Source organism: Pieris rapae, chromosome 15 (assembly GCF_905147795.1).
Source record: "Pieris rapae chromosome 15, ilPieRapa1.1, whole genome shotgun sequence".
Lineage (NCBI taxonomy): Eukaryota > Metazoa > Arthropoda > Insecta > Lepidoptera > Pieridae > Pieris > Pieris rapae.
Window position 1 is genome coordinate 5046960 of NC_059523.1, and position 27597 is coordinate 5074556.

At 32.5% G+C, this 27597-nt stretch overlaps 1 protein-coding gene across 4 annotated transcripts in view; it reads left to right on the forward strand.

Annotated features, from left to right (window-relative positions):
* The window catches only part of LOC110992270 (dachshund homolog 2), a 135053-nt gene that overhangs the window by 29183 nt on the left and 78273 nt on the right, over nt 1-27597 (forward strand). For 2 of the 4 annotated variants that reach the window (XM_022258019.2, XM_022258021.2), the window contains one exon: nt 24263-24402. In XM_022258019.2, coding sequence (XP_022113711.2) covers nt 24263-24402 — 140 coding nt within the window. Of the gene's footprint in view, nt 1-21254; nt 21267-24262; nt 24403-27597 lie in introns of all 4 variants that reach the window. The other 2 variants (XM_022258020.2, XM_022258022.2) reach the window with 2 other exon arrangements.

Genomic DNA, 27597 nt, shown 5'->3' on the forward strand with positions numbered 1-27597 from the left:
GTTCTTAATTTGGGGATTTCTGAGGCGTCTCGTTTTGTAAATATTATTCCTTTAATAAGACCTCACGTCTAGGGGGTCCCACTGAAGTCCGTGATTACGACTCTCTTTGCCAGCTTCATTTTCGTCATTTTGATTGGCGCTAATGAAATTTTTCCTACTCCACCATTTCCTTGTTCCTGACAGACTAATTTCAAGAGTCCCGAGAAATCTTATGTTGTCATCAACACACCCTATAAACTGTTATTGAAGGCAATTTCAGTACAGCTGAGCCTCGGGTTGATGCTATTTAAATTTTCACTTTTGTTAATGCGATTTCTTGCTTTATCTCTGTTGTTCCCGCGAAGTATGTGTCCCATCTGTAGCGAAATTTTTAAATTGTCGCGGCCCATCTGTGTCTGCCGACGATGACACTTCGCTTTTAGCGGCTGTTTTAAAATTGAATATTTGATGATCTCTCTCCCTTATGACGTGTTCGCGGTGAGTGGGCCAATTCTGTATGAGATAATATCTTTTCTTAACGTTGGCATCAATTACAAGAACAGTGGATCGTTGGTATATTTTATTTATATTGTTATTATTAGATTTATGTGAGGCATAGGTTTTTATTATTCAGCTATTTATAACGACAAAGACTTGGAGCAGCTGCGAGATGTCATCTAAGTCTTTGTCAACCGCTGTCTTCGCCGTATTCTGGGTATGGCCCGAGAAGATCTCTAACAAGCAGCTTTGGGAATGCTGCCAAGAAACGAAGTGTTTTGAAGGTCATACATCCTCAAGAGATACCAATTCTATCCCCAAGCAGACGCTTGATTGGTAGCCGATTCAGGATGTGCCCTGGCGTCATACAGTTACAGATGAGGCAGAGACATGGAGAGAGGTGTAATATGAGGCTCAAGAACGGGTTATATCAAATAATTACATATAACGCCTGTATATTTTTGATTTGTTATCAACAACTGTACGGCACTCCAAGGTTCCCATTATAAACGTAAATTATTAGAGCTTAGTAGCTTTGTAATTACAATGATAAGCAACTTCAATAAGGGCGCTTTTATCAAGTCCGTACTTTTGGAATCTAATTTGAATTTTGCTTGATATGTGGACTCTTTATTAGTTGATATTGTGTTTGCTATCCGTTATCAATGTTTGTTATTCGATTGAGTGAGCGGTTACAACTCAAATGATATTCAGGTGTTAATTGATATAAAATAATATATCGTTCCCAATATCGACATGTTGATAAACATTTATCATAGAGGGAATAGTAATCACCTGCTTAGTTTCATGTATAAAAACGTAGGAAATTAATTATCAAGAATGTGCACCAATTTGTCATAATTATGACCGAATTAATATATCAGAATGCCGAATTTGCATTTAAACGCTTACGACATCAGACAATTTAGAAAATTACAGTTATTTTAATAGAAATTATGGATAGTGAGCGAGGGTTGTTGGGGTCGGGTTTTTTACGAAAACATCTGTTGTGTACGACGAATGATTTTTGTTATTTTAAAAAGAGACATGATGGATCAGTTTCAACACGTATCTATAGGCCGGTCTCTTTGTTGCTTGGTTTATGGCTTTGTAATGTGTTTCTTTGTTTGTTCAGTACGGAGCAGTTGCTACTTAAATTATTTGAAATTTTCTCTTTTGATTAAAGGGCCGACTACAAACAGGAGTAATTTGATGAACCCTTAAAAGTAGTTACATATTTTTAATTAAATATAACTAAATTACGATATATAAACTTTAAGCTTTCTCAGTGGTACTTAGTGGTAGGTACTCGGTGGGTTCTTCACACAAAAAATGTATTCTATTATTATTTTCCTAAGTCTTCATACACAGATGCTGCTAATCTTACTAAGATGGTTTCCTCAATTCAAGATTAGTATTGAATTTGGGCGCCAAAGCATAAAAAAGGCCAAATGCATTACGAGTGTCATCGGAATCTTTTGTGAGTGTGGGAGTGTCTTAAGTATTTTAAAGTATGCTTTTCGAAACCGATGTTGCGTGTTTTTTAATAGGATTTAGCGATTGCTATCCGAAAATCTTATCTTGTAAAGATTTTTTAATATTAACATGTGCTGAAGTTTTTTCAAAGCATCACTCCACTTTCAATATACGTTCGAAACTCAAATTTCTGCTTAAGATATTATTTAAGACTTTTATTAAAAAAATTTGATGCCAGCCTTGCACTGGAGAGCCCTCTAGCATTTAGTGTCCATAGGCATTGTCAATTAAAAGGTGAGCCTCATGCACGTATCTTCTATGAATATATAAAATAAATAAAATAAATAAAAATAGCCTTTATTACTGATTAACCTGATACAAATATACATTAGATTTATTTCAATTTTCGGTATCAGTTTGCCTTTTGGCATAGGCCTCCCCTAGGCTTTCCCATCCTTGAAGAATTTAGGTTTATTTGACAATATGAAATCTATCTCATTTTTCACGTTCCCGTCTGGAGAAATCCAGGTCCATTTTTTATTTTTGTTTTTCAATGAATATATACAGTTCTTAATTTAAATTTCTACTCGTGATTGTGAATATAAAATACTTTTACTAAAATATTTTTCTGATTTTAGCGAGTCACTAAAATAACAGTGCCAAACTGCCCGTCCAAAAAAAAATACATTTATTAACACATTGAATACTTAACAATACATACAAAGTAATAGCCGAAAACCAAAACTTTTTATAACTATTTATTCTTTAGTGATGCAATATGATGGTTAAGTACATATATTATATCTGAATATATCTGAGCAGTGTAAGCTTAGTGGATTCAGCGTGCGACTCCCATTCCATTCTCGTAGGTTCGATTCCCGGCTGAGCACCAATGGGTATTCTGTATGTATAATACAGAATACCCATTGTATTCTGTATTACAATGGGTGTCGAATTCGAATGTCGAGGTTCGAATTCGACATTCGAACAGAGAAGGAAAACATCGTGAGGAAAAATTTGAAGGCGTGTGTTAGGTACAGGTTGATAACTGCTTATTAGATTGACAAATAAACAGAAATAGAAATCTGAGGCAGAAACCTAAAAGGTTGTAGCGCCACCGATTAATTTTTTACTAAGCTAATTTAATTAGAGATTAATGTAAAGACAGTGAAATGAAAGTGTAATCACTATTTGCGTCATATCAACATGATCACGCTATCTTAGTAAAAGTTTAATATGACTGATTTATTAATCATCTTTTTGTGTCATAGGAAATAGGCCGTATAGGAAATTATGGAAATATGTATTTTAAACATATTCCATTCCCGATGATTTTAAATATTTTCTATGTTATCTATGGGAGCGTGTTCTGATCTGTGTTTTCCAATAGGACGACAAAGATTTTTTAAAAGTACAGAGTACTTAATAAGAGTCTCTCCATTCATAAATAAAAAAATTAGTGTAATTATCGCGGCTGCTAATGGAAAAATGGAACGTAACTTCGAAAAAAAATATTGAAGTTTATTAATCCCATGATGGGAAATATTTACGTATATAGTTTTTAATATAATGGGGCAAACGGGCAGGAGGCTCATCTGATGTGATACCGCCGCCCATGGGCACTCACATAGCCAAAAGGCACGCAAGTCCCTAGCCCATTTAATAATTGGAAGGAGAAAATAATAAAACGCAAAAAGCTTTATATATAAAAAGTTTATTCCAAAGACTCGTAATTGTGACTTTCCAAATTAATCCATAAAATAATTACCGTAATAAATCATCCCGAACAAAAATCCATCAAACTAATTTAATTCAAAATGTATCCATTTCCTTTTTGCAAACAAAATAAAGGCACATTCACATCGGTTACTGAAAGTACTGCAGTGAAGTTAGAAAAAAGAAACGAGAAATATGATTGATCACCAAGTTGATTTTTTGCGTGAAATTAAAAACACGACTCGACGCGTTAAGGAATTTCCGAGGGAATGTGTTGTTTTAATTGTTTTTGTGCATTTTGTTTATTGTTTAAGCGTGGTTTGTTCATGTGTTCGAATTTCGGTGATAACACATTTATTACCGTATTTACCGTAATTATAAATTTGTTTAAGTGACACGGAAATAAACAAGGCCATTGACGGTTATGATGTTATTTAAATAATGCATATTCAGTTCATCGGTGATTCTTGAATTAATTATTTAGTCGATTGAGTTAGGTGAGGCGCTTAGATTGCTGATGGATTGGGATGAGATAAGATGGATTTTAATAATAATTTTGTATTTGAATCTGGTAAAAGTTTTAATATTATTCAAAATTTGATTCATATATAAAAAATGTATGAGGGTTGCATCCCTTGAGCGGACTTATCGCTAACAAGCAATCACTTCCAGGCAGCTAGTAAGATAAAACATAAGTTTAGTTTTAGTTAATAAATAAGTTTGATCTATAAAATACAAAAAGTGCATAACCAAATCTTTAAAAAAAATATAGAATCTTAATCTAAAATAATACAAAAAAAATATAATTAAAACAAATTAAAAATCTAATCTCACGGGTTCGTGAATTGCATTATTTTACAAAAATATGTATTATATTCTATATATATATATATAAATAAATGAATTTTATATACATATTTTGTATATATTTTCTATGACGTCAAATCTATATCAAAAATTTAAGAATTATCGATTTAGCAACATTAAGTCTCTTAAAAACAAAAGCTTTAATACCTAAGGAGTTACGGAATAGGTCGGGGGAGTAACAATGGCTATGGTGATACGTAATTATAGTAGCTGTTTCGAGCTTTATGAACGATCAAAATTGCATGGGCACGTGTATAAAATACACTTTGCAAAGTAGATTTAAATTTTAATACAAAGCTTTCAGTTGAGGGTTGTAGACGCGATGGAAATGTGTGGATACGCCACGCATCTACCCACATTTCGTATTTATAAGGTTGGTGCAAAATAAGCTAAAATATACTTTAATCTCAAATACTTTTTATTTGATTATTAAACAGGTTTTTTTATGTATAAGCCACACATTTACTTCCACAGAAACGGTCAAAACAATCAGGAACAAAACATATATCACCGTTTTAAATGCTTCAATATCTTTTATTTTAATGCTTTAAGAGATAATAAATAGTAAAAATATAGCATTATAAGCACTAAATATAGATGTACAAACAGATTTTAAACCTCATCCCTCTCTGCGTAAAGCTTCAACTATACACAACATGACGATCTAGCCTTATTTAAGACTAATAAATCATTTAAAACTATCCTACTTTACACAAATTGATATTTAACATGAAAAACTGTCCAATAACGTATAGCCTTTATTAAAGTAAAATACAATGTTATTATCATCATTAAATAATAAAAAAAATATTAACAACGGAATATCCATATTAAACTTTCACATCCGGAGACTCAGGTGTCGACTGCGGCCGATTTCACAAGACAATGCTTAATAATTTCATTTCACCATTACGGCGGCCATCTTTACTCGTAGTTAGAGGGCATCGCAACCCCCCGCAATTTGCATTACTCGGACCGCGTAGAACACAACACCTTGAATATATAATTTTGTTGTACTAACAGCAAGTTCGCGTGGGAATTCTTTATTGATGAAAATGCTAAGGCCTATTATGATAGGAATGAGTTAAGGACTCCTCAGAAAAAGGTTATAAATGTAGTCTAAGATAAAATTTTGTTTGGTTTGTTAACGGTGTTCAGGCACACTCAATGTCAGAGGCCAAGTGCGTTATTAAGAATTTCACCTTTCTCGAAGGATACTAAGTCGAATTGGTTTCATAAGGCGTAGGTTGGAGAGTAAAGTAAATATTTCTTATTTAAATAGTCGTATTTTAATAGGATAAAAAATACTGTCCAATGGTTCAAGGTTTAAAAAAACGAATTGATGATGTCTTATGGATGTGAAATAATTTCTTCATGCATTAATGACATGTTTTTTTAAAAACACAGATTAAATTAGACTATTTACTATAAAATCAGTAATAGCTCATGTTATGAATTGAATTGTTTAATATAAATTTCGATCCATACTTGTTAAATATGCATATTTATAATATAGTAGATCAAAGACCAAATTAAATAAAAAAAATTAACACATAACTCGTGGAATACCGCAACTTGCATAGATTTATTTTAGCTTCAATTTAGCTTACTTTATGCTACTAATAAAGGCGTTCAGTAGAATGTTTTTGTTTCAATACATTGTTGCGGAATGTATTGGGCTATAAAAATTAAATTGTAGCCGCGATACAACATTGACGTAATTAGTGCTCTTTGGTATTTTTTTAAATTTGCTAATTGGAAGCTTTAAACCATGACTGGTCAATCATGGTCATCAAACAGAAGCAAATTACAAAAACTTGTGAAACGTGACAAATTCTAGAAACATTTGAGTGACATCTATAACGATTGACTCGCACTCGCGAGCCCTCTGGCATTGAGTGTCCATGGGCGGCGGTATCACTTTACATCAGGTGAGCCTCCTGCCCGTTTGCCCCCAGTAAAAAAAAAAGAAGACTGTATGGACGGCCATGACGCAGCAATATTCTTCTGGGTAGACGGGAAATAAATCTTCTTTAAAAAAAAAAATATGTGATATAAATTACGGGCAATCTAGATTCTTTTTTTTTTTAAATCCGGATGTAAAAATGATTTGTCGGGCATACACTACAAGAAATCAAGATTCCTTTTTTAAATTGAAACTATTAAAAATTTTGATAGCTTGGGAATATAAATATTACGCGAAAACAAAATGTAAAGAATTATATCAATAATAAAGTGTGATCGTAATAGCCTCCTTCGCCCCCGCTAATGTAAAAGTTACGAAGCGTTATGGACTTACGAGTTTGTTTGGGTTGCTATAAATTAATGTGTTGTCTTCGGTAAGATCATTTCAAACAATAAGAATTTATATTTTATAATAACTACGCATTTTGATTTACGTAAAAGTTCATTTCATAATTGTTTTCAATATTATTAACTTCAAATCGGCCGTCTGCTTCCCTAACGGTATCAAATGATAAAAAGATTAGCCTCTACTTTCGCTTTTAAGATACAATATAAGTTAAAAATTCTTAAATAATTCTCTCCCTTTGGCAATTATTGGCAAATTCCAATTGGAAACGATCATGGCTTGGAATTAGGCAAAAGTTCAACCCTACTGCGGCATAACTTGCACCTCAAATACTTATTACGACTTCCAGGGGAACGGATAATTCCATTTCGTGTTTCCAACTCTTTAAGGCATTAATAGAATAAAAGCACAGTAAAAGGTTCCAAATTTGAATTTCACCAAGTTTGTCTTTGGTTATAAACTGTAATTAATGTCTGTGGATTTGTAGATGTGTTACCATGAATATAACTGCCTAAAGTCACATTTTACTACGAATTTATATTTCGTCAATTTTTCTCAGCTAACATATAAACATCTAGTAAGAATTTGAAAATCGAATAAGTATAATTTTTCGATAGGATTTTTTTTTAAAATTAGTGATGAAGTCACAGGCATAGGCTATAAAATTTGCGTCTAACATTCCCACAGATAAGTGCCATTATGCGGTATGAATGGGCTATAGGGGCATCTTATACTTCAGGATATTGACACTTGTTCTGTCATCAGCTTTTGTTCTATCACGTGTTAGGTTACATGAATACAAACGTACACGTGTTGGAGCTTCTACAATTAAATGAAGAGATGATTTTTTTGATCCCTTTACTAGATTACCCACGAGTCTAGATATATCGCAAGTTCTGTGGGGGTGATGTTCTGGAATTCCATATAAACATATGAATTTACTTCGGATTCGTATCTATCTGTAGCATGTACTATAATACTTTTCATTTTTAATTAACCACATTCTGTGGAAATCAAAAAAGTTTCTATATTGTTTATTTCGTGTTTTAATAATTTCATTCAACGTCATTTATATAAGTCATTTTAATAGCACCATTTTGCAAGTCAATGCGAATGTAATGTCAATTCAAGTTTACAAGTTATTGCTATAAATGGAATAATTCAAATGAATAAAAATGGGGAATTAATGTATTATGCAGTTTTTAAACATCACAAGATGTCAACTTTCAAAGATTGATAGCCGTTATGAATGGTTGTTTTAAAAGTTTTTTGTTTTCGTAATTACGAATACAGTTACATAGATTAGCTATTGCAGATATTCTAAGTGAAAGATAATCGCATCTAGCGTCGTTCGCGCGTTATAATTAGTACAAATCGTCTGCTTCCAACGCGATGTAGACTTATGAATCGTATAGACTGGCATTTGTTTTATTTAATATACTACTTTATTAATATAAATAGGAAGCTATTGACAATGCTCCAAAATTACCTATTCAAAAATTTTGGTACTGTATCATGTGCCCGTGTAACATAGCACGGTAATTTATTATTCTACAGTTTACGACTAATTTCAAGATTATATTCTCATATTTGTTGTAAGATATTCTTGTTTATAAAATTTTTGTTTTGCTCTATGGCTAACTCACTCACTAAATAACTCACCATTCCTACATCCCTGATGAACATGCAATAGTTAAAAAAAATTTAATAACGGAAGTTAAAAAACATTGAGAAAAGAGCAAAGTATTAAATACGACATGTAATATTTATTACATACATGATATATCTTGTATATAATAAGTTTATTGTTATTAACATTACTAAAACTGGTATAATATGGTTCAAATATTTAATTTTCAATAAGAACATAAAAACATTCACTTACATGATAAAATATAATAATAAATTACGCTTATTAATTAATAGTATATTACTACAGTTAAGAAACTGTAATTGCAATTTTACTTAGAGTAAAATTAAAAAGGAAACAAGATAAAAACAGGAACAAAAACAAATAAATAGATCTAATGTAACAAATAACACACAAATCTATATTTTAGATATACTAGTTAAATATACATATTTAATATAAAGAAAAAAGGCGATTCTAATGTCTATAAATTTATACTTTTATCTATTCTCTACATAGTAATAATTTATAAATAAAAAAATTAAAACAAATGTTAAAAGTTTGATCCTTGTTTGGTATAATGCTTAGTTGTTTTTTTCACATTCAAGTAAATGTGACTATAGCAAATACTTTCACAGGTACTCTATCCGTTTTACATCTGGTAATCCTTGCCGGAATGGTGGAGCTGTGAGAGTTAATAGATTCAATAATTTATCGAGATGCGAAAAGCAATAGATAGGACGATTGATGGCACTTGTATCGAGTCAGGAGAAATTTACGACATCGCAAACACTAATTATAGCAATCTCGGAGTTGTCTCTGCTATATATCGATTTCACCTTGCAACAATGAGTCTATGCTTTTCACAGTTAAATTTCACAAAAGTAACTGTTACTGAATGTTTACTTTTAACATTCCACTGAATACCGTTTCATTTATTAGATGGCCCGATTTTTTACGCCACTCTCGCAATCAGAAACGAGTAACAGATTTCGTCGATTCGATTCGCCTTCGAATTGTAAGTGACAAATTTTATGAGAAATATCTATTGGGAATTCCTTTGATCGCTTCACTGACTACAATTTAACAAGTCAAATCAAGATTGATTTTTTACAAAACCAACGTAGTCTTTTTGGTTTTTGCGAACCATTATTTACGCTTGTGGTTGATAACGTGGCGTCAAATCATCGGCCGTTTGGAGCTTAATCGCCTTGAACTCAAAAGTGCCCTTTTTAGGGACAATGCGAACAACAGAACTAATTTATTTTGGAAAGTGGTAGCTACCGAAGTCGCAGACGAATATTCGGAATTAACGCGCCGTTACTAATTATTTATCCTTAAAAAACTGTTGAAATTGAATCTAAACATTTGTCTCTTAACGAATCGTGTCGCGGCGGCGTCTACTCAAAGCGGGATGATTCGGCGATTCCGTTCCATTTTCAAATGCTCGCTGCCCATTCGTTCCCTCGGCTACGCCTACCCAATAAATTAGATGCCTCGCCTAGAACGCATAGTTACAAAGTACAAACTAACGATATCCCGAAAAGATCTCAACCCATTTTCTTAACAACTTTTCCGAGAGAACAGTCGCCTTCAAAGATTTTACCCTAAGAAATAATTCCGTTAATAACGCTCAGCGCTCGAGCGGGTATGTTATGCAACCATAGGAATTTCATTAGATACACACGCGTCTGTTTGTTAAGGCGTTTTCCATTGCTAAAAGTTTCTTGAGGCGGGTATAATTCCTTTGTTTGTTCTCGGGGTGGCGCTCCCACCTCACCCACTACGTTTTCTAAGTCATCGGCTCCAATTATGCCCCTTTGTAGGTTTTGATATGTAAATTCGCGATTTTATTAAACAAACCATGATGCCATTGGAGGGCAGCGAAGCGGATTAATAGCTTCTCAGATTTGTGTAATCGCTTTCTCCTTAGATAAGATCAAGACGCGAGGGATCTATTTGTTGTTCAGTTCACCTTCTAAGTAAATGCGATTGTTTCATACTTAATTAAATTCTCAATTGGGATGATCCTTTCTGTTATTCAAATTTTATTGATACTCGCTAAGCCACTTAAGCAAGAGCAACATAATCATGAACACGACCATCTAACAGCAACTAATGTGATATTATAATATTGTCATAGGTACTGTATCAAAAAAGTTTTTACTCAAAATTTAATCTCCATTAAAGACATGAAAAAAGTACTGGTTTAAAAGTATTTAAATAAAATACTTAAAAATTACACTATGCCAAAGTCAGCGAAAGGAAATTATATAACAGGTGTACCTACAGTAACCTACCAAAAAAAGTAATCCATCGTAAATTACTTTTCATCTTCATCGCTTTAAATCCCAATGAATACAAGGAAATCTGCACCTCTTCATATTTAGTATTTTCTATTCTTAGGGATTTAAACTAGCAACATTGAATAAAATTCACATATAAACAATATAAGCAGGAGTGCTATAAACAGGCGTTATTCGATAGGTCTAATTAAAGTAGTAATTTCGTTGAATGTTATGACTCTCCAAATTGATCCGCACATAGATACATAAAACGGACATTACTATACAAACTACCCATTCGATTTAAGCTTAATTTTTACCCCAGCACTATTAATATTTTACCGAGCATCCAGCGAACGTTTGCGCCATATTACATCGCATAAATTAATAATGTCGTTCGCTTGTTTAACTGCGAATCAGATGAGTTTTATTGACAATTTGTTGGGAAAGTGCAATTTGCGGAATGGGCAGCGAGTGGCCGCGAGAGGTCGCTATGGGGGAGACTAAACTGTTAACAATTTGAATTAGCTTTAATTAATCAAAGTTTTTCATATGAGTACATATTACATACGAGAATCGCACTACTGACTTGTACATTACAACTATTTCCTATATTTTAAAATAAAAAAAGAAAATATTTGTCAGCGGAGTTCTTGATTATTTTCATAATTAGTTCTTCAGAATTTTAATACATATATCTTTTTCTTCTTACTACTCCTAAAAATTCAGGGTTATTAAAGATTTGTTTGTTCTATAATAATTGGAACGATGTTCCTTATAACAAATACTGCTAGACACCTACCACTATCCCTTCATCGTTTGCACGTATGCCATACTAAAATCAATTAAGCTCCATAAATTGAGTAAGACAATAGTTAACTGCTCCATCGGCTGTCAGTAGATGCAAATGTTTCCATCGCATTACTGTAACTCAATAGTCGCACGAATGTACACAATTGCATTTGGGGTTGCATTGAGAACTATTGTGCAAACAGGGGCCTCTGTGCCTGCATGATCTATGGCATATACATTTACGCTTATTAACTTAGGTAATTTAGTGGCCTAATGGAGCACTATCGACTAGTTCTCTTCGTGTGTTTTGAAATAATTATTTGATATTATAGACTTCTGATAACGATGAATCATTCGGTGATATCATCCAATTTTATTTTCGTGCTCGTTCTAAGATAAGAGGTGAATTTCTTTTCCTTATTTGCTAACAAAAAATTAGGCTTTGAATAAAGGCAATTAATAATAAATATTGTTTATGTACGTCAGAAAAAAGTTGACTCTTAATTTAAATTTACTGCCAGTTCTTACTCAAAGGGCGTAGAAGTGACGAGAAAAATAATAAATATTAGTTGTTCAGATGTATTATATATTCCAGAATTTTTATTACACACCTGTATTTGTTTTTAATCCATTAAGAATTGTATAGAACAAATAAAATAAATTAGTGGCGCCGTCCTTTTTAGTCTGGACTTCAGATTTCTGTATCGGTTTCATGATCATTTGTTAATTTAATAGGCAAGTAGGTGATCACCCCGTGCCTGACGCCGTCGACCTTTTGGGTCTAAGACAAGTGGTCTCCTCACGATGTTTTCTTACATCGTTCGAGTGAATGTCAAATCCGTATAGAGAAATAAAGTCACAGCCGGGGATCAAAAAAAAATCCTTTAAAATCAAAAGACGTTTATTCAGTTTAAAGTTTGTGCTTAGCTGCATTCGGTATGTCAAAAACCTATTTGACATACATAAGTCATTCACTTTGAATCTTACCCTCATACCAGTATCGTCTCTCGGTCGAACTCACCTTTATATTTACCTTCTTATATAAGAAATTGCTCGTCTATGACGTATTTGTCACCTTGTGTGTGTTTAACATATGTATGAGTGGAACTCACTGTCGCCTCGAATTAACACACGCTTTTGTTATTGTTCAATTTGATTTCGCCGCTGGCTGCTTTATTATTTTAATGAGACTCAATTTTCAGGGATAATTGAATGGACGTTGCACAGCCCTGATTATTATTATTTCATTTGATATCTAGCTTTGGTGTCTATCGGTATATTAAAACTATAGAAGCCACTTTATTATATTTTACTAAAGCGATTAAAAATTGAATTTTTATTATATCAGTAGACAAACAGGTTCCAAACTCTTAAACATGTACCGTGTTTGAATGTATTTATCTACAAAGTCTCCAATTATGGTCCTTCAAGAAAAGAGCGTACTAAATCTTAAAATGCCGGCAACGCACTCGCGAGCCCTCTGGCATTGAGTACATTTAAACATCCGGCGAACATCCTAACCGTTCGCCCCCTGTTCTATAAAAAAAAGAATTTTAATTTACAATTATTAAGACACTCATACCAGCTGGCTGAAAAAGAAACTTAAAAATGTATGTAATGAATAGTAAAATTCTAAATTCAGCGTAGTAATAAAGCAATACTAAAACTTAGCGAAATAAAAAACTTAAAGTTCCCACCGTAGTATGACTAATTCGTAAAAAGACAAAACAAGTAAAACCGCCAATTTGATCCATTTATTTGTCATCTAATAGCTATAGTTTTGTGTATAGTTGAAGTTGACACAGTGCCGCAACTTAATTAAAAGGGTGCGCTTTGATTTGCAGCCATTCGAATGAAAGTAATTATGGAATTGCTTGATTATAATCTATATTTTAGCAACAAAAAGTATTGTTTTTATTGAATTGGCGTTCTTAATTAAAGAGCAGTGATTTCAACAGGTTAGACTCCGGCTTTGCCCATTGAACATTTGAACTGTGTAAAAAGACATGGTGAGAAAACCGACTTGTCTTAGACTCAAAAAGTCGACTGCGTCAAACGATCATGACACAGATACACAAATCTGAGGCTCAGACCTAACATGTTTTTTTTATTAATTAAAGTAGTGCTAAATTGAATTGAATGTATCGTATATACCGATTATATAAGTATTAACCGTACATTAGGTAAAAAAGGACATTGGATACATAATCCCTGAAACAAAATCTAGACTTTAAAGTCGATTTCTAGTTAATGAGTCGATAAAACAGAATTATGAGTAACACGAGCGACCGCAGACCGCGGCACGCGACTTAAGGTCTGGCAGTGTCGTCTCCTATCACATCAATGTAGGTAAATATTATCAGCCTATACTTAAAACTGGAGATTGTTTAAAGTTACAACATCTGCGTCAATAGATGGCGTGATTTTAAATTATGTAATAATAGACATTTTTATATATGTCAACTTTTTTTAAATAGGATTAATTAATTATCAGGACGAATGGGACATTAAATTAGACTTTTTTTAATTCTTTAAATTGAGTTAAGAAATCGGTTTAAATATCTACAAAGTTTCATATCGAGTAAATACGGAACAATGGTACAAACGGAAAATATAATGTTGTCAAACTTACGTGTTAAATATAACAAACAATTCTTAGTTCTGACAGCTATTGCGTGACTAGTCTGCCTAATTAGCTTTTTTACCTTTAATTTCAAATAAATTGGTTATTTCTATTAAACTGTTATTGCTCTATTTATTTATGACTTCGAATATTATTACAAATATACTTATAAATACTTTAATTAGAACGGGACTGTGTAATATTGCGTTTACCAAATTTACAACAATTTAATTATTACCAACAATTTACTGAATATGACGTCACCTTAGATTAGTGCGTATATGACGTATGACTGTTGTTCTCTGATGACAGCCGACACATTACTTGCGAACTCTTGCATATTACTCTATGTTATCTATTTGTAAAAAAAAAAATATATTGACATTGTCAAATCCACATATTGATAGTGACTTTGTATTTAATTAGTGTCTATGTCGCTTTAATCAACATTTACATAGCTCTAGCAAGAACCATAGACTCAGTCCCCCCACGTAGTTGCTTAAAGTTCACCATAGTCTTCAAATACATAAGATTTTATTTTCAATTAAGATAAGACAAAATCGCAGATACTATTTATTAACATATTATTAACAGAGATTTTGTTTTCCTAAACATTCCATGTCCGAACATTGTCAGGTTTATTTACGTAAAAAGTCGTTTAATTTGTTATATTTGCTGAAGATAAGGTGCTCTGATGCTGGGAACGGAAGTTGATGGCGTGACGTTCGAGATAATGGTGTATTTAATTACTTAAAATATCCCGTAGACTAATCTAATACAATTTTATGAAGTAACCTTTGTCATTGAAAAAGTTATTCAAATTTAGAAGATTTTTTACAACCAACATTTTGATATTTATTCAAATAATAAAACAATTTTTAGTTACAAAAATAAGTCAGTGGCGCTACAACCTCTTTAGGTCTTGGCCTTAAATTTTTGAATCTGTTTCATGACCATTTTTAAAGCTAAGAGGTAAGTAGGTGATCAGCCTCCAGTGTCGACTTTTTCTTCACCGTTCGAGCAAATGTTAAATGCGCACATAGAAAGAAAGTCCATTGGGGCACAGCCGGGGATCGAAACTACGACCTCAGGTATGAGAATCGCACGCTGAAGCCACTAGACCCACAGTGCTCTCTTTAACATTTTTTTATGTTTTTACAATTTTGATCTTATTGGTTTAATGAAAAAAAAAACTACCTTTGAAACTCTAGGCGAGGCCTCTAACACGAGGCATGTAAACAAGAGAACTTGAAATTAAAGAATTTTTATATATTAAATATTAACCATAGAGTTTGTTTAAATTTAAAGAAATAGGTGATCATACCCGGATGTGGATGTAGAACAATTGATTCCCACATGTTTTAACAAAACAAAACAAAGCTAGAACACTGAAATAACAAATCGATTATGAAACGATGATAACGGTACAAGTTACACGCTACAGAGGTTTCAACTCGCCCAAGAGCCATGATGTTAGTTTAGAGTAATTTTGATATAACAAAAAACGTTTTATATATTAATAGATGCTTTGTTTATTGTTTAAATGGAGTTTTATGTATACAGAGACGTATCCGCTCATCGTCTATCCCTTGGACGGATATAAGTCCGGATAGTTTCACTCAACGATCTAATATTTAATAGTTTTATGATGTATTATCAAAACAAATCTTTGTTACCGAAGTACATTTCGGATGCAGTTGTTGATTACACGGTTTTGATACTTTACACTTTAAAGTCTTAATACTTGACGTAGCTTTTTAACCTGGAGTAGTTTTACGCCAGATTTGTACTTGTACTGAATAATTATTTCCGAACCAATTCCACTTGAAGAAAAGAGCGTACAATTCTTAAAAGGCCGGCAACTCACTCTCACTCAGGCACTCCTGCGCATGTTCCTCCTCTAAATAAACATGTCGGTGTGTAGGTAGAATGTAACAAAAATATTGGTAAGCAGTTTTCGAGAGGCTTTGTGGGTATCACGAGAACGAGAATTAATAGGATTAACGGAATATCAGATTCACTTCAGATTTGTCTAGGAAGCATGGTGAACCGAAAACTCCAATCTGCCCGGCCCGAAATTGGCGAGAAGTTGTTTATCCTAAGTGGTCGGAATAACTTCGCTAGCGTGTTTCATGACGTATGACGTCATCACAGAATTCACAAGTGTGAGACGAAAAAACCTGAAATAAGTTTTCAATAAAATTATCAATAAGTGTTAGTACTTATTGATATTTGCCAAAACCTTCGAGGTTCCTGTAAAGCTACACGCTTACAAAAAAAAATTAAAATATCAAAACTATTCGATCGTCCTATAACACAAATATACTCGATACAAAAGGACTTAGCGTGTTTTTTCTAGATATTTTATTATGAACTTCTGTTCAACATCCAGATGTTTGAGTCTGATCAAACAAAAGATTTTTCATTACGTCGTGTCAGATTGTAACTATTACGTGTTTGATTTATGAATAATGGCTGTTTACTTTAAGATTCTTTAGATTTGATATTCTACAATATTCTATTTTTATTGGTGACTATATAGGTTTTGAATTCAATAATATTTTTTTCTTTGAGATTTTATTTTGCATTTATTCGTGTACTAAATACAACATTATTATAGCAAATATATACCTACAGAAATATTCAGTACTAGGAGTCTAAAACGGCAACAAATGCTTATTTACGTACAAGCCTTTTTACGTATTATAAATAAATGTGTATAGTACTAAGTAATTCGATAACAATCACATTCGATTTGCGAACCAATTTTTGGTTTACTTATAACAATACAGTTATAAATAACTATATATAGGATATTCGTAGTTTGAGAACATATTAAAAACTAACATTTATGCATAATAAATATATATATATATATATACTTGGGAAGCCTATTTATGAAAATAAAATATAAAAAATACATACAATATAGGGTTCCAAGCTGTTCTATAACTGAGGTATTTTTTTTAAATAACAGTTTTCATTTGTTTTTAAACTGCTTACAACAAATTTCTTTCTGATGTATTGTTTATTATTTATGTTCATTAAGTGGTTAGAAGTTTAAACTAAAATATTTTATTTTGAATGAAACCGATGAAGTATTAGCCATATGTGAATAACTATTTTGAATATACAAATAACCTTTTAAATTTACAATTTAAGTTTCACGTGTTAATGGTTGGTGTTGAAAAACAAGACTTTTTTGTGTTGTGACTCAGCGGTATTAGAATTAATTTTGAAATCGTCTATGGCAGGTAATTTTTAAATTCCAAAAAGGCTTCAAAACGGTAGCAAACCCCAAATACCGTAACAAATATACAATTGTTGGTTTGGAGGCGGCGAAGCTTGGTGGCGCCATCTGCAATTTTTACACCAATTTGCGGAATGATTAGTTTTCGCTTTGACCTATTGTCATATGTAGGAACGGTTATTTATTCTATTTTTCTAATTAGTAACAAACTCTTGGGAGGATGGGTTATTTATGCATTGACCGTATCGATGATTGAATTTAATAATTGAGCGTTTTTAAAAGCACCATTACTATGTGAAACCAGCTAGCCATAGTGTTTTTTTTTAAATACGGTTCTTGAAGAAAAGAGCGTACCAAAGCATAAAAGGCCGGCAACGCACTCTTGAGCATTGAGTGTGCATAGACGGCGATATCACTTAACATGACGTATGCCTCCTGCCCGTTTGTCTGTACTATAAAATTGGAACAAATGGAATCTTGAATAATTATTTATGTATTTATAATTAAAACTTCAGCTTACAACTTATATAGAATAGTAAAGACATTAAAACTACTATTAATCTTGGCTATGATAATCATAATATCTCATGTGATCTGAGTTTTTAAGCTGATACAATGTTAGTTTTGCCGTATAATATGCTAAATATATCATCCCGATTTTAAAATACTTTAATTCAAATCTACTTCAATAACCAATCTATATCTGGCTTTTTTAGACTAACATAAAATCCCCAATACTGTTGGAAAGTAATTTCTTTTCAATTCGAAATTAAGGGCGCATAGGGGCGTAACGGTCAGTCGTCCAGAAATTGTACAATTTCATTTAACAAAACAGTGCGTCGATTTACAATGGCGACGTCCGAACCATGGTCGTCAAAGTGAACAAAACGTGCCAAACGCAAACGAAAAGTGGAAAATGAAACGTCACAAAGAGAAATTAATATTTTTTCCCGATACAATTTTAAATGTGCAAATGTCGTATTAATAACAGTTGTACACGGCTTCAAAAATATATTGAATTACTACAACAAAAGGTAGAAATAATATTATAATCGTGCCTCGTATTAATACTTGTATTAGATTGTTTTTATGTATCGAAGCACAAGGGCTTACCGGTAGTTATATTCCCAGAAGGCTTGCAATTGCGTTGCCGTCTTTTTTTTAAATATTATAATCTTAAGTTAATATGGACGATTGTTTGAAGAATAGTCTATGTTATTAATTAATATAATATTTTTGACATCGTAAACTTTGTGATGTGCGCAGTCGTAGTACAAAGACATGTATGTATTACCTAGTATTTGTTTAGAAATCGTAGAATTTTAAAACCCAGATAAAAATAATATGTCAGACCCTATTACCGACAACAATGGGATAACGACAAAGGAAAATTGTACGATGGCTCTTTCGCAGAGCAGATAATGTTACATTGATATCACGCTAATAGAAATTTAAACACAAATTCTGTTAAAAGTAATAAAAACAACAAGTAATTTTCCCTACATTTCAACGTAAATTGAATAAGTCTAATATTGTTTTGTCATATTTTAGTTTCAGGCAATCCATTAATATAAAATTCAATAAAAAATTACGCTTTTTGAATGGATTGGCAATTGTTTTTTTTGATAATTTCAATGTTGTCAACGATATTTATTGTATAATAAACACACATTTAGTTAAAATTAAAAAAATACATAAAATACATATTAAATAATTTACATTTACAATAAGATAAATTCAATTCTAATGTAATAACTAACCTTAGAATGTAATAATTTAAATATATTATTAAAAAGAGTCCCTTTAGGCAAGGTTCCGAAGATACTGGTAGCGTTCCGCCTTTGAATAGCTAACCTAATTCTTTGTCCGAGGAAGCTGTCAGCTCTTCGGTCTCCAGTGATGTCTAACCTGTTTCATATATCCTATTGTATAATGTATATTATGATTATTTTTACAGCTTAGATTTGTTTAACGTTAACCAACATAAAAACAATATAATTACAATACTACAAACACCAGTGGTGTTCAGTACCTATTATTAAAATTGTATTATTCTGTAAATTAAATAAATGCAATAAATTTTAGTTAAGTAAAACAAAATGTTTCTCGTATATCCAAAAGCAATGTTAGCTACATATCAAAATATTAAGTACGTAAAAGACTTTAGAAGCCAAAATGTAATTTATAACTCTTTGATATCAAACCTTTGATACAAAACAATGAAGTATCGAAACAACCAAACGTAAAATCCACTCTTTCTGACGGTGACGTCTTTTAGTCGAGTTTCCTTTGTAATTAAATATTGAAATTAAGAAATGAACAGCCGCTAATTACAAGAGCTTGTCCCTTGGGGGCTGATTATTTTGCCCCACCATTCGCAGAAAGGGCTCCCTTGTAATATTATATTAAGAGGTTATGCTTGTTACATTTCTATGTAGTTTTAAAATATTTTTACGATTTAGGCAATGTTTTTACAAAAGAATTCGAATTTATATATTTTTATACAACCAGGCTGCCCACTGAAGTATTTTCGGACCTATTCGACTTAGTGTATTTCAATTAAAGAGCGTACCAATTCTTAAAAGGCCGGCAACGCCCTCGCGAACCCACGTCAGTCAGAGTATCCTTATCTTCTTGCCCGTTTGCCCTTTCTTCTTACATGAAACAAAAACTAGAATACTATATATAAAACACCTAAAGCTTAACGTAAATTATTTATGTGTACGTCAAATAGAAAATATCGTATGTTGTCGATGCGCAAAGTTTGTTAAAAATATTTCTCTATGGGTAGAAGCAATAAAAATGTAGTCACCATAGAGGCCACATAAATCCAATATTTGGACATTTCAATTATCAAGTGGCGTGTTCGCGTTCGTGCCAGCAGTAATAAAAATGTTAAAAAATAATTATCGCCCATTTCATCTTATATAGTAAAAGACTCTCGATACAATCGATGATAAAAAACGGTTGTAATACGTAGATGTAATAAGCTGATCTCAAAATGTCTGTATTAACTGTCTCGAATCAAATGAGTTTAATATCAAATATAATTAGTTTTGTAAAGTGCTTCGAATAAATTGAAATGTTGCTACCGATGAATACAATGGATGGAAAAAAGCCTATTGAAACGAGCCGGCTGAGCTACGCTCGCCAAAACAGTCCGATAGCTGTAAAGGCCAACAGTAAGGTTCCATAAAAAAAGAGATATGTACAGTAGGATATTTTAGTACCACGTCTTGCGTTCGTTCAAAAAATGATATGCTTTATAGAAAGATATTTTTCGAACTGAGAACTTATTAGTAAAAACGATAAATATAATTATATATGCATCATGTTAATCGGTTTTGGATAATGATTTTCTTTAAGTTGAATGCAGACGAAAGTTTCGTTATAAGGATTCAGTATTGATATAGAATCCTTACATCACCCATTTACAATTCCTCGTCGAAATAGGATTAACAGTGATGCATATTCATAATTGATTTGCGTAAAACGAAACGTATAGGGCTGCACAGCACTGAAAATATTCTGAGTTACCCCAGGGACAGGTAACATTAGGAGAACATCTTGCTCCATCAGAACAAGATATAATTGTAAAGCCAAATTACGGTCACAAAACTTTTCCACCCCAAAGAATTTTTTATTTAATTTTTATTTTTACGACATGCTTACGCGGCTTTGCTTTCTCATTTTATTATTATGTCCGATGTGCCCTCTAATTTTTGGCTTCAATTAAATTTTTGTTTCGCTTTATTAGAACATTGTTTTTAATGATTCTGTGTTCTAAATGTTCAAACTGAATTAACGTATCTCTCTTTCTTCCTCAGGTACTTCTCTAAGTAGGTATTGTATTAATCGAGGAATGAAACCCGCTTGAACCGGAACTCGTTTTGAAAATAGAACAACGCTTTTTATAACCGAATTCATTTATCATGTTTGTAGTGAACCCAAGACAAACTGCTACTGCGTTTGAGTTTACCATAGATAAGATTAGGTGCGTTTGTTTTACCTTGTCTACCGAATCCTGAGCCATTTTTAAGACAGAGCTCCATTGTTTGACGTGCTTCCTACTTCACCGAAATTCATATTTAAATCCTTCTCACCGGTTTCCTGTCGCCATGTTATTAAAAATACAGTCGCGATAATGAAAGCTATCATTAAAATCGATACAGTAAACAATCGTAAATGAATTTGAAAATAGAACACCTTAATATTTGTCTCATCTTTCAGCTTTATTAACATCGTGTCCATAGACAGGATGTACTTCACTAACTGATTTAAAGTCTAATTTAATGCGTAAACATTCCCAGACGGTAGTGCACCGTAAATAATTACATGAAACGGGAACAAAAAATTTATAAACATATTATGACTATTAGGTAGATAGGCTGTCAACACCTCGTGTTTGGACTTTTACAAGCATGTGTTTAATTATGGAAACGCTTGACTTGGCTTTACCGCTGGGTAGTATATTCTGTGGGGAAATATCCGAAATCTTTTGCGATTCGATCTGTGACATGAATGATGAATATTGCTTAGCAAATATAACAAAAAGCAAAACTATCGGCGGTGTCTATTTCACTAGGGTTGGGTTTGATATGCCAATACTATTTTGGGTGCGATTTATTGTGTCTTTGAAAAAATGTTTCATGGAATAAATATATCAATTTAGTATTATTTAAGAGAGGCGTTGTATGAAAACCGGTAAAAACTTCGGTCCACTTCAGATGTTTTCTTACCACTTCGCTCAGATATGAACTACTGAAGAGACTCCGGTGTTTATTAAATTATGTAGTTAATTCTGTTAAATAAACCGCTAGTTTTTTTTATAAATATATTTGATTCAGTATTATTAATATTTAAAAATAATTACCATATAAAATAGTAAAAATAAATAGTAAATACTCATATTTTAAAAGCACCTTCGAAGTGGGACGCATCTTATCAATAATTCCACATTGTCTTTAAGTAAATGGCTTACAGAAACATAATGGAAGGTTTGCGTGTTAAATTTCGATAGTATGCGAATAAATCGTTTGAAATCGTTCAGTAATAAATCGACTTTTTAATGGCAATTTATCTGAATGAGCTTCGGTGTTCCGATTACGGCTAAGTGGCGACAGGCGATGTCGGGAGGCACGCGTTATCGTTGACACTTTCTGTTTTGTTTTTTTTTCCTCTGTTTATTATGGTACTGATGTGGCATTGTTCCATGACGGCGCAAGTAAATAAAATCTTTTGTATGAATACGCTAATCTGTGCCCGTGTAACTTCCGGTAGCGGTTGAGTTTATGGTAGCGACATTAGCTCTATGGATATTGAGAGAATTACATAGAAATGTAATGTAATACATGCATTTATTAAATTAATCAAAAGTGAGAGAGTGCAGGAGCTGTTGTGATAAGAAAAACTTTCCAATTGCATAGTTTGTAGGGGACAGCTGTTTTAGAGTTAATATGAGTAGAATTCGCAGTTATTTTTCATACAAATATTACTATAATGTTATTTATTAGAAAGACGACAACTACACGCACTTATAAGGTATCCAAAATTTCCAACAAAATTATTTAAACTAACGAAATTTAAATACATATCACAACTTCAATTGAGGTCAGTGATGTTAACTATAAAACTAAGCAACCTTGTAAGCTATTGTCCACTATTACCAATATAACATTTCTGATAAGCCCCTTATCACTTGCAACGGAAAAAGAATCGTCAAAAGCAGACACGCCCTAAGCGTAACCGAAAACGAGTCGCACCGCAATCCAAGCTAATGGAGTGTCTCATAATGACGGTTGCTGACATAAAAATAAATAGCCGAGAGTCAGTTTCTGCGTAAGCCGATACTATGATAACAGCATCGCTCCCTCGATAATTGCCAAACTTGTTCCTCTGTACACGCGTTAACTTCGATATGTCATTACGGGATACCAATGTAATTGATCATGTAGCTGCTTTATCGTATTTGAATTTCGAAGAAATTTTGTTTTATAAGATATTTTAATAATGGATATGGCATGATGGCATAGACTATATTGTTTAATGAATAGTAAATAAATCTATAAATTTATTTTTGTTGCATCATTTACTCTGTAATTTATGTATGTGAACGTTATCAATACGTTAACAAAAATAAAAATCGTTCCAAATTCAAAATGCTTTGCGCGACGTGTATTAACTTCGGAATTTAAAAACATGTAATAGAGTCTCACTTGCAAAGATAAACCTATGTGTACGTAGTTAATTGTCACATAGGAGCGATGTTAGGCACAATAGGCTTAAGCGCAAAGATTTAGGTGGTCATATATTGCGTTGACCATAGACTATTACATGTCCATAAATCACGGATGGGAAAACAATAAGCGTGAAATTGTGGAAACGGAAGATGCATTAAATCTTAGGGGAGTGAAATAAATAAAAATAAATCTGATGCTACCCTCGCGAGAACTTGATTTATTAGATAAGTCCGTTAAGAAATGTTTGAGATACTGTAAAATGCAATTTATGTTATTAATTAACGTTTTGTTTTAAATGATAATTTTATTGGACTGTAGCTTTTGCGATTATTTATTGTTTAAGCTTTTTAGCTCGTATTCTTAAACGTATCTCAAGTCACGATCATGTCTATAGCACAAACATGTTAAACATGGCCGATTCAAGATTATTTTGAGTTGGATGTGTTTGAGAATACGGATTTAGTGGCATTTATAACAAATCAATTTTTAAACAACTTAAATAAGCTATACAAATCTTAATTGTTTTGCATGTGTATGTTAGTATGTATGAAAAGTGTACCGTCTTAAACGGCAGTAACGTGCTACTATGTCCGCAGCTCCAGACCGGGTCGACCACCGAAACGAGCCTCCGGAGTTGGTCTTTCGCTGGCCGCTTCGCCCTTCCCAGGACACCCATTCAAGAAGCATCGTCTAGAGAATGGAGACTATTCGCCTTATGAAAATGGTCACATGAGTGGTAAGTCGATAAAACATACAAATGTTTTTATTGAATTTTTTTAAATTTGGAAAATAGGATTTTTTTTAATATACACATGGCTCAGGACCCAATCGCAAGTTAACGAATGTCACAGCTTACACAGTTTTCGAAACAAAAATTGTTTCGTTATTATCTGTGTAAAAAAACCCGAGGTAGGACTTAATCTGTATCTGTTCTTATAATAAATATCTGTTCTTATGTTTTTTTCTTATGTTATAGAAGCCACCTCTCATAGTTTAATGTTTGCTTTAATTTACATGAATTCCTCCCAACTCATCTATGGACCTGTCACTTTAATTTAATTGACATTAATTCTTCCTATGGACCTGTCATTAACAAACGCATTTTTATTACTTAAATGAAGCCTGTCGTATAACAAGATAACATCGTATTTCAACACGCCCCGATAGGCTTTGGATCATCGTAGGCCGAAACCCCGTATACAAATTACACAAATACAAAATTATCCCAAACGCAGAAAAGGGAATAAAGTGATTAAATAGAGCTCAGTGCAAGACGGCTGGCAATCAATCATTTTTGTCGCTCATGCTTTGTTTATCATTTGTTTATGTCCCGTTTTCTCCTATGGGTTACAATTGTGCCCTCTCCCTCTAGTGAAGTGTCGTGCCAGACAAGGGAGCAATTACATTCGTGATCTTGCATAAGCGGCACTTGCTTATCACGCTCTGCCGCATTTGACTTTGAGTATCGCTTTTTTTTTCCCTAAAATTTGCAATTCGAAACACTCTCGCAAGTGAAAAAATGATTTTTCCCTGTTCCATGCATTTCAAGTGTGAATGTAATTTTGTACAGGTTTTGTTTAAGCAGGGTTGGCAGGCTCGTAAGAGTCTCATTTCTTTACAACCATATGATATTCGATGGTTTGATGGATTTTAAATGAAACAAATTCTATCAAAATAACACATGTCAGAGGTGAAACTTTTTTGTAAATTAAATATTATTAGGGTAAAAAGCCCCAATAGATGATCATGTATCAGAACCACTGTTTTCACACTGTATACGTGCTAATTAGAATATAAATTAATAAAAATCTGCGTTTACTGCACAAGATGTTACGCGACGAAAATTTGCATCTTAAGTTCTAATAAGTAACTATAAACGAATTCATCAACCAATAGCGTGTATTTTTTCTTAATCTCCCTTTCTCTCAAACGGTCTCAATCCCTCTCTCTCTTTTGTTCGACAAAACGCTGCACATCTTCGTGACGATCAGTAAGAATTTTACCCTTATGCGCCTAAAGAAGTTTCACTTTTTTTCTATTACAATATATCAAATATTTTCACTGACATAAAACAACATATAAGAAATTTCGTATGAATCCAATTACAAAAACAATAACGTAGCCTATAATATTAATTTATAATTAAATTCGTGCTCGATTCAAATTCCTACTTTACGGAGCTGACGTTAAGCCAATATTATTTTGACGAGTCGTTGACAGTGGTTCACAGTTGATGAAACACATGGAACAAACACGCCAAGAAAATCCCTGTAGGCACAACACACACGCGTAGGCGGTGAGTGTGTGGGTGGCCCATTTTCACCCCGTGAAATAATAGGATAGGAAAACATCGGAGAATATAATCCTTCGAAGTTGGAGCGGAATAGGAATATGAAAGGGACGCGTTAGCCCACGTGCGTTGAAAGGGTTATCTGTAGATGTTAAATCAAAATTGTTCATTCCGTTTCGAAAAGATCGAATAAATGTTAATGAGAGCTTTAGGAACACATTTCCGCGGATTCGTTGACATTTGATTTAGATTACTACGTCATACTAAATACTTTAATTATTTTATAATAATAATAAATTATAATAGAAAAGACAAATAAAATAATTAACAACTGTGTTTTTGTCTTAGGTCCGCGTGGAAACGTTAAAAAGGATTCATCCAATTCTGAGCTAAAGTAAATTTATTAAAAAAAAAACAATACTTAACTCACTTAATAATTTAGTCGGGAATCGCCTACAGGCAGATTATTTCTCAATAAAACGGTAGTTCTATGTGAAGGGAAATTAAAATAAATTTAAATTTGGCTGGCAGTATTTCCCCGCTTTATTACGTATGGTTTAAGCGAGGAAACACCAGCTCTAGGGACACCGGTACTATTTTCCAGGCGGCAACTTAAACCTTTAATTTGCGCTTGTGTGTATTAGATCAAAGTTGGAGAAAAGATTCTTATATTAGCATATAATTTATTATACTCCATAAATATAATTATCATTATTATAGATGTGCAAACAAATTTTATAAGAGATCAATTTAATTCAATTATAAAATTATTTATACAGCGTATAATTCTCTTTTTTTCACTGTTTCGCTACATCGACTTTCAAAACTTTATTATAGTTTTTATCAAAATTAAACATTGCTATGATTTTGATTGATTGAAAAAAATTATTTAAAGAAAAGTCTAATACTATATTTAGATATTGAAAATCAGTCTAATGTACACATATTTATATATCACAATTACATATAGCATTGATGTCTTGCAGACGAATCAATGGAAATGACGTGTTGATTATAATTACAGGCTGGTACATTATTTTCCGTTACACAACGGGGGATAATGTACGCATTATAACATTAACAGGGGTTATTGAATTCTGCTACTGATGTAAGGATTTGCCTGTTTGTTAGGGGTGATGGATCAGTCAATTTATGGATTCACGCCGTTTTGAGACGACGTGATTTCTCACAATAACTTGACAATTCGTTTTAGCGTGGTTTAACTGGAGACAATGAATTGAAAAAAAATGTGAAGGGAATTACGTTTAATTTCTTAAAACTTAGTATAAAGCAAATAACAAGTAACAAAGTATTATTGCTAACAAGTGATCCCTTGCAGGTAATTCTAGTAAAATGTAAAACAAAAGAATAAGAAAATACATGAATTTCAAAAATCAGGTTGGGTAGGATAGGATTTAAGAAGTGTTTATAACGCAAAATGATTTTATGTAACACATTACATTTTTAGTCCAGAAACCTACATTGTTGATAAAAAAATCCTAATTAAAAGTATAAATACGAAGGTAGTAACAAATAAAATTCATATTTCAAAAAAATACATGAGAAATTTATGTTAATTAATATTTCCTAAAATAATTTTTATTATTCATATTGTGTGTTTAATAAAACTGAAAATAGTAT